Below are 9,127 nucleotides of genomic sequence, written 5' to 3' on the forward strand. Positions count from 1 at the left end.
GGGGGACACCTCGAGCAGAGGTCAGATATCACAAGGGACCCGGGTTTTCCCACCCCGCCCTCATTCCCAGCGTGGGGTCTCAGATGGGTGGGGGAACCTCAAATACGGATCAGAAATCATGCAAGTTCGGAGTCTGGCCTTAGGGGAAAACTCTTAACGGAGATGGGATGTCACGAGGGATCCAGCCACCCCCATCCACTCATTACTGGATGGAGTTTTGCGATGAGAAAATCCAGGTCAGGAGTTAGGGACGACCTGCACCGCCCAGGGCTCCTTCTGGATCCGGAACTTGGGAAGAGTCCCGGGTTAGGGGTCAAAGGTCACGGAAGAACTTCACCACTCCCCCCGCCTTTTTTGTCCGCGGGCCGGATCAAGGGGTATCGGGAGCTAGGGGAGGAAAGCCGCGGCCATCGTACCTGACCAGGAGCCAGCGTCTGCTGAAGCTGCTGCTGCTCCTCGCTGATCTTTTGCTTCAGTTTCTTGAACATGGCGCAGCGTACGTAGGGTCCTGAGTGCCAATGAGACCTGAGGGGCGAGAGCCCGGGGAGTCCCGGCCGCGGCGGCTACGGCGACTTCTCTACACCCGAGACCGCGGGAACCGGGCCTCGCCGCCTCCTCCTTGAGCCTGCGGGCAAGTCCGGACACTCGTCCTGAGGATGTCGGCGTCGCCGCCGCCGCGTCTCTTTCTTCCGGGTGCCACTGGCTGGCCTCGGGCCCCCATCCAGCCCCGGGAGCCGCGGCGGCGACGACAACGGCAGCAGGTGAACTGTGCACCAAGGGCGCCTGCGCCGCCTACGTGGAGCTCTCCGAGGCTAACTACGGAGCACCGGAGGGGACAAGCACAATGTCGGGGCCCGCACATGCGCGCTCGGCCTGTCGCGCCCGAACTCTGCACTGGAGAACAAACACAAGGTTCGGAGCTAATTTCGTTGGGTGCGGCCCTCGCGGCTCAGAAATGGAGCGAGGGCTAGTCTGAACACTACACTGACTCTCACCTGAGCTTTGGCCCCGCGAAATCAGACGGGGAGAGTACTGCTTCTATTGATGGCAGCAGGGCCGACGGGCCCACTGCAAAGAACACAGGGATGAGCGTCCAGGATGGGAGAAGGGGAGATCCAGAGAACCTGACGCGGGCCCTAATTGATAGTGTACTTTTCTTTAGTAGCTGTAGCTAGGATTCTATGTCTTCGGTTCCAGAGGGGCCCGCTTCCCTTCCCTGAACTCTTCCAGCGTCGGGAAGTCCCTGATACCGGCCGCCAGGGGTCCAAATGTTTTATACCAATACCGTAAAACCTCAACTGTTTGGACACCCGCTTTATTCTTTTCTTCACCGAAATCGTATATTTCACAAATTCATTCAGAAACCTTTATCAGGCCTTGGAGATTTCACAGCCTAGTGGAAGACACAGATTCATAATGAGTCCAAATTTACTCCTAACACCTGCAGTCATCCTACAAGATTTTAATGTTTATGTGCCTCATTTATCCAAAACCCGAACTTCGGCTGCCTGCAAATTCTCAGGTCCATTTCAGCAACCCACTTTTGCATGCTGTACCTTTGGTATCATCTGAAACGGCTTACATTGTCTCAGGTATCAGAATCTAACAGTATATGCTGATCTCCACGTTTTAGCAAATTTTGTTTACCAGCAATAATAGGGGGAACCTGCTCTCGAGAGTTCATATTCTGATCCCTAAATGTATTAGAGCCAAAGTGGGGCCTGGAACACTGCCTTAACACCTGGGCTAAGTCCTCTTATATCTCATAGTGAACACCTTATGTAAGGGGTCCCCAGCCCCTGGGCCACAAACAGGTACCAGCTCATGGCCTGTTAGGACCCGGGCTACACAGCAAGAAGTGAATCTCTGGCACACCAGGGAAGTTTAATCTGTATTTACAGCTGCTCCCTATGGCTCATATTATCGTCCGAGCTCCACCTCCTGTCAAATCAGCTGTGGCATGAGATTCTCATAGGAGCTGGAACTATCGTGAACTAGGCATGAGAGGGATCTAGGTTGTGTGCTCCTTATGAGAATCTAATGCCTGATGATCTGTCACTGTCTCCCATCACCTCCAGATGGGACCATCTAGTTGCAGGAAAACAAGCTCAGGGCTCCCACCGATTCTGCATTAGGGTGAGTTGTATAATCATTTCATTATATATTACAATGCAATAATAATAGAAATAAAGTGCACAATAAATATAATGCACTTGAATTGTCCCAAACCATCCTTCCCCACCCCCTAGCCCCACCCCCAGGAAAAAACTTGTCTTCCATGAAACAGGTCCCTGGTATCCAAAAGATTGGGGACCACTGCCTTATATAATTACCAAGAGTTTTTTTTCTGGGCTGTTTTGTTTTGTTTTGTTTTGTTTTTCAAGAGTACTTAACTCTCAGCCGGGCGCAGTGGCTCATGTCTGTAATCCCAGCACTTTAGGAGGCCGAGGCGGACAGATCATTTGAGGTCAGGAGTTCGAGACCAGCCTAGCCAACATGGTGAAACCGGGTCTCCACTAAAAATACAAAAATTAACCAGGTGTAGTGGTGCATGCCTGTAATCCAAGCTACTCGGGAGGCTGAGGCAGGAGAATTGCTTGAACCAGGAGGCAGAGGCTGCAGTGAGCTGAGATTGTGCCACTGCACTCCAACCTGGGAGACAGAATGAGACTCCATCTCAAAATAAAAATAAAAAGAGTACTTAACTCTCAACTGACTGAATTTCAATAGGCCTTCAGCTGCTCCCAGCTCCGGATGCCCAATAAACATCTTTCTCCCAACTTTCACAATTGTACATCAAAGTTTGCCAATTTTATATGTATAATATATATGCATGTATCTGTGTTTGTACATGTATGTGGGCCCTATCAAAGTCAACTACTATAAATAATAAATAAAAAGGATCCAAGATATCACTTAGAGAAAGAAATCAGAAGAATGCTAATTATGTGAAAAGGGGGATAGCTTTGCCAGGACACAAAAAAAGAGACAGGGTTGAAACCCTTCATCACATGTAACACAATGTTGTTAAAACATTAAACCTCCTCATAGCCACATTCTGCTTCAGGTCTCTACAAATTAACATTATTTCAGTCAGAAAGAGCTGTCTTTCTGACTGCTCTTAATTAAACCTAGAAATTACTCAATTCTTCAGCTCCTCTGGGTGGCACAAATTTGGATGCAAATCACCTTCTGTAGTCTCAGGCTTTGGCCCACTTCTTAGAATTCTGCACCAATCCAGCTGAAGCACACGGCCTCCCCCTATTTTCTATGTTAGTAATTTGAACTCATTTCCCATCTAGCTGCTCAAGGATTAGCACACCTCACTGCAGAGCAGGACATTTAAAACAGGCTTGCATCTCAATCATAATGATCAAAGACCTCATGAATTTATTTTCCTAGTGGAACTAGTACCCATCTTTTTCAACACAAAGAAGCAATTCTAATAGTTATAGACCAAGCCTAATTGTCATTCTTCCACCCCTTCCAGTTGCACAAAATGCGAATACTATATCCATGATTCAGAAAATTTTCAGAATAACATTATTGCTGGGGGTTCAGATTGCTTTCCAAGCCTTAGATAACAAAATAGCATGTCAGAAAATGCTTTTAGTCAAGAACCAATACACATCTGAAACCCTCAACTGATTTCCTACTCTCTGACCGCAAATGTGTCATCAGTCCTTTTGCATCGCCACACAATGCATTTTCTTAACCTTTATCAAGAATCCTTGTACCTGCCAACCACAGAGTATAGCATAATGGTTAAGAGCACAGTTTTTGGTTTACATATCAATTTTTAGGCTGGGCACAGTGGCTCATGCCTATAATCCCAACCCTTTGGGAAGCCGAGGGGAGTGGATCACCTGAGGTCAGGAGTTCAAGACCAGCCTGGCCAACATGGCAAAACCCCGTCTCTAGTAAAAATACAAAAAAAAAAAAAAAAATTAACCAGGTGTGGTGCGGGTGCCTGTAATCCTAGCTACTCAGGAGGCTGAGGCAGGAGAATCGCTTGAACTTGGGAGGCAGAGGTTGCAGTGAGCCGAGATCATGCCACTACACTCCAGCCTGGGCAACAGGAATGAAACTCCATCTCAAAGATAAAAAATAAAGTCATCCATTTACTAGTTCTTTAACCTTTGGCACTTAAGCAAACCACAGTATACAAAATCAAATGTCTAAAGGGAGCAGGAGGTTGTGAGTAAAGCACATATACATAGGATTTCAGACAATGGAAAATGTAGGAAAGTAACAAATGACAGTGTGAACCCATCTAAGGGGATTTTTAAATCAATGCAACGAAACAACTCTTAGAATAAAATTCAGCCCAAAAGCTAGATTGTGACCTCTGAGTCTTAGCTCTCTGCATTTCATTTTCCTCATCTGTAACATTTTAATAGTATTTCATAGGATTGTTGTGAAGTTCAAATGAGATGATATGCGTAAAGCATACAGTTCATAGTAAATGAAACTTACAAATTCTAAGAGTTTAATTCTCACTCTCCCTCTGTATGTTGAGACCTCCAGCCTACACCTTTCCCCTGAGTTCTAGATCAAGCTTGTCCAATCCGCGGCCCATAGGCTGCATGTGGCACAGGATGGCGCTGCATGTGGCACAGGATGGCTTTGAATGTGGCCCGATACAAATTCATAAACTTTCTGAAAACATTATGAGATATTTTTGTGATTTTTTTTTTTTTTTTTTTTTTTGGCTATCAGCTATTGTTAGTGTATTTTATATGTGGCCCAAGATAATTATTCCAGTGTGGTCCAGGGAAGCAAAAAGATTGGACACCCCTGCTCTAGATTATAACGTCTCCGCTGGCTCTCAGGTTGAGCAGGGCCAAGGACTATGTGTGTCATGCAATTCAGCCAGTGCTAGTACAGAGCCTGACACTACATTTCTACAGAGTTAAATAGTATTTTTTTTTTTTTTTTTTTTGAGACAGAGTCTTACTCTGTTGCCCAGGCTGGAGTGCAGTGACACAATCTCGGCTTACTGCAACCTCCACCAAGGGGTTCAAGCGATTCTCCTGCCTCAGCCTCCTGAGTAGCTGGGACTACAGGCCTGCGCCACCAAGCCCAGTGCCATCAAGCCCGGCTAATTTTTGTATTTTTTAGTAAAGATGGGATTTCATCACCTTGGCCAGACTGGTCTCAAACTCCTGATCTCAAGTGATCCATCCGCCTCAGCCTCCCAAAGTGCTGAGATTACAAGAGTGAGCCATCATGCCAGGTGTTTTTTTTTTTTTTTTTTTTTCAATACACTGCCAATTGGGGGAAAAAAACAGTTAATTAATCTTAATACATCCAATTGCCTTAATGGCCAACTGGGCAACTTCCCTTAATGGCCCTCCTTAATGGCCCATAGGCATCTCACCTTCAACATCTCCAAAAATAAAATCATCTGCTACTATCCTTCTACCATCACCATCAGGCTTGTCACTTCTGTGTTTCCTCTTACCCTCTTGCTGCTTCTCCTTTTCATAAGCTTATTTTTTCATGTATATATTCTACCTTGGCTGGTGTCATCTCCATCTTCCCAGTTACCAAAGCCAAAACTTTGGAAGTCAATCAAGACATCCCTCTCTATACACCACTAGTATCCAGAGAATCACTAAGTCTTATGTATTTTCCTCTGAAATACTTCTGAAATCCATCTGCTTTCCTAATTTACCCTGCCACTAGTTTCAGTCTTCATTATAGCTTATTGAAATGGCTCCCCAGTTTCCAGTTTTGCTTCTTTCCAATCCATCTTCCACGTAGCTGATGTTACTCTCCTGCTGCAACCTGATCAGTGGTCACCTTGTCCTACATGACAGTGTTCGTACTCCCAGGCAGTACTAGAAGCCCTCAGCAGCCTGGCTCCTGCTTTCCCTCTTACTAAACCCTCGCCACTCTTCACACTTCAAAGCTCCAGAAATATCAAATTAACTCAGGGTTCCCTTGGCACATTCTGCTTTTTCTTAAGAGAGAGAGACAGGGTCTCACTATGTTGCCCAGGCTAGTTTCCAACACCTGGGCTCAAGTGTTCCACATGCCTCAGCCTCCCTGAAGTTCTGAGATTACAGGTGTGAGCCGCCGCACCCAGCCACATCCTGCTTTTATTTTATTTTTTGGGACGGTGTCTCACTATGTCACCTAGGCCAGAGTGCAGTGGCATGATCTTGGCCTGCTGCAACCTCTACTTTCCGGGTTCAAGCGATTCTCCTGCCTCAGCCTCCCTAGTAGCTGGGATTATAGGCATGGGCCACCATGCCCTGCTAATTTTTGTATTTTCAGTAGAGGCAGGGTTTTGCCATGTTGGCCAGGCTGGTCTCGAACTCCTGACCTCAGGTGATCCGCCTGCCTCAGCCTCCCAAAGTGCTGGGATTACAGGCGTGAGCCACCACATCCAGCCCACAACCTGCTTTTATGTACATGCTTGCCTTTCTTTTTTTTTGGTCTACAAATTATACAGAGTAGTTGTGAAAATCGTAATGAGTATGGAAGTACACTCATTGTCCTTGACTGTACCTTTCCTCCTTTTCCACTTTTCTTCTCTACCCTGGACAATGCCGTGCTCAAATTCCATGATCTCTTTCAAGCATTCTCTAATACCACTCCCCAAAATACCCCCAACACACACCTATCACTGGAGTTAATCATACTCTCCTCCATACAGCCTCAGTCTTACATGCTGTTAATGTGTGTATCACACTGAATTTTTATCTTCTTTTCTTACAGAAGTAATATGCTCACTGTAACAAGTATAATCTGGTTCCTGCAAATAACCTCTATTAGTAATTCAGTTTTCATTTTTTCGATTTTTCTGTATTTATGAAATATATACATTTAATTGTCTATACATAAAATATATGAAATATATACATTTAATTAGCTACTTATACATAAATATATTTAGTTTTGTTTTATTTTATGAAAAATTGATTCTACAAAATCCATATCTTGCTTTCTTCAATTAATAGGCCATGAATATAATTTCTTTTTTTTTTTTTGAGACGGAGTCTTGCTCTGTCGCCCGGGCTGGAGTGCAGTGGCCGGATCTCAGCTCACTGCAAGCTCCGCCTCCCGGGTTTTACGCCATTGTCCTGCCTCAGCCTCCGGAGTAGCTGGGACTACAGGCGCCCGCCACCTCGCCCGGCTAGGTTTTTTTTTTTTTTTTTGTATTTTTAGTAGAGACGGGGTTTCACCGTGTTAGCCACGATGGTCTCGATCTCCTGACGTCGTGATCCACCCGTCTCGGCCTCCCAAAGTGCTGGGATTACAGGCTTGAGCCACCGCGCCCGGCCATAATTTCTAATCAGTATATGTATTTCTTTTTTTTTTTTTTTCCGAGACGGAGTCTGGCTCTGTCGCCCAGGCTGGAGTGCAGTGGCGCAATCTCGGCTCACTGCAAGGTCCGCCTCCCGGGTTCACGCCATTCCCCTGCCTCAGCTTCCCGAGTAGTTGGGACTACAGGTGCCTGCTACCACGCCCAGCTAATTTTTTATATTTCTAGTAGAGACAGGGTTTCACCATGTTAGTCAGGATGACTCCTGACCTCATGATCTGCCTGCCTTGGCCTCCCAAAGTGGTGGGATTACAGGCGTGAGCCACCGTGCCCGGCCTTCTAATAGTTTCTTATTAGCAAAAAATAGGACAGAAGCTAAATGCCTACCAATTAGAAATCTTAAATTATAATTCATATATAGTATAAAATACTATGCAGCCATTAAAGAGATTGAAATATATATACTGCTGGGCGCGGTGGCTCACGCCTGTAATCCCAGCACTTTGGGAGGTCAGAAGATCAAGATCATCCTGACTAACATGGTGAAACCCTGTCTCTACTAGAAATATAAAAAATTAGCTGGGCGTGGTAGCAGGCACCTGTAGTCCCAACTACTCGGGAAGCTGAGGCAGGGGAATGGCGTGAACCCGGGAGGCGGACCTTGCAGTGAGCCGAGATTGCGCCACTGCACTCCAGCCTGGGCGACAGAGCCAGACTCCGTCTCAAAAAAAAAAAAGAAACACATATACTGATTAGAAATTATGGCCGGGCGCGGTGGCTCAAGCCTGTAATCCCAGCACTTTGGGAGGCCGAGACGGGTGGATCACGACGTCAGGAGATCGAGACCAACCTGGCTAACATGGATGAAACCCCGTCTGTACTAAAAATACAAAAATTAGCCAGGCGTGGTGGCAGGTGCCTGTAGTCCCAGCTACCCGGCAGGCTGAGGCAGGAGAATGGTGTGAACCCCGGATGTGGAGCTTGCAGTGAGCGGAGATCTCGCCACCGCACTCCAACCTGGGCGACAGAGCGAGACTCCGTCTCAAAAAAAAAAAAAAAAAGAAAGAAACTATTAGAGTAAGCAACTTTATAAATAGATGTTTGTATACTAGTGTGTATGTTTCTGTAGAAAATAATGAATTTCTGGCCGGGCGTGGTGGCTCATGCCTGTAATCCTAGCACTTTGGGAGGCCAAGGCAGGTGGCTCACAAGGTCAGGAGATTGAGACCCTCGTGGCCAACATGGTGAAACCCTGGCTCTACTAAAAATACAAAAATTAGCCTGGCGTGGTGATGCGTGCCTGTAGTCCCAGCTACTCGGGACACTGAGGCTGGAGAATCGCTTGAACCAGGGAGTCCAAGGTTTCGGTGAGCCGAGATGGTGCCACTGTACTCCAGCCAGGCGACAGAGCAAGACTCTGTCTCGGAAAGGAAAGGAAAGGAAAGGAAAAAGGGAAGGAAAAAGGGAAGGGAAAAGGGAAGGGAAAAGGGAAGGGAAAAGGGAAGGAAAAAGGAAAGGAAAGGAAAGGAGAAGCCGGGCGCGGTGGCTCAAGCCTGTAATCCCAGCACTTTGGGAGGCCGAGACGGGCGGATCACAAGGTCAGGAGATCGAGACCATCCTGGCTAATACGGTGAAACCCCGTCTCTACTAAAGAATACAGAAAACTAGCCGGGCGAGGAGGCTGGCGCCTGTAGTCCCAGCTACTTGGGAGGCTGAGGCAGGAGAATGGCGTAAACCTGGGAGGCGGAGCTTGCAGTGAGCTGAGATCCGGCCACCGCACTCCAGCCTGGGCGGCAGAGCCAGACTCCGTCTCAAAAAAAAAAAAAAAAAGGAAAGGAGAAAGGAGAGGAGGAA

The 9,127-nt window shown here is 46.8% G+C and overlaps 1 protein-coding gene across 3 annotated transcripts in view; it reads right to left on the reverse strand.

Moving 5' to 3' along the window:
• The window catches only part of GOLGA4 (golgin A4), a 118,974-nt gene extending 117,339 nt beyond the window's left edge, over positions 1 to 1,635 (reverse strand). For all 3 annotated transcript variants that reach the window (XM_023187482.2, XM_023187484.2, XM_023187485.2), the window contains exon 1: positions 417 to 1,635. In XM_023187482.2, the coding sequence (XP_023043250.1) occupies positions 417 to 488 (72 nt within the window). In that variant the 5' untranslated portion in view covers positions 489 to 1,635. The remainder of the gene's footprint in view (positions 1 to 416) is intronic.
• Between the last annotated feature and the right edge of the window lie 7,492 nt (positions 1,636 to 9,127).

The sequence above is a fragment of the Piliocolobus tephrosceles genome, chromosome 2, assembly GCF_002776525.5.
Source record: "Piliocolobus tephrosceles isolate RC106 chromosome 2, ASM277652v3, whole genome shotgun sequence".
NCBI lineage: Eukaryota > Metazoa > Chordata > Mammalia > Primates > Cercopithecidae > Piliocolobus > Piliocolobus tephrosceles.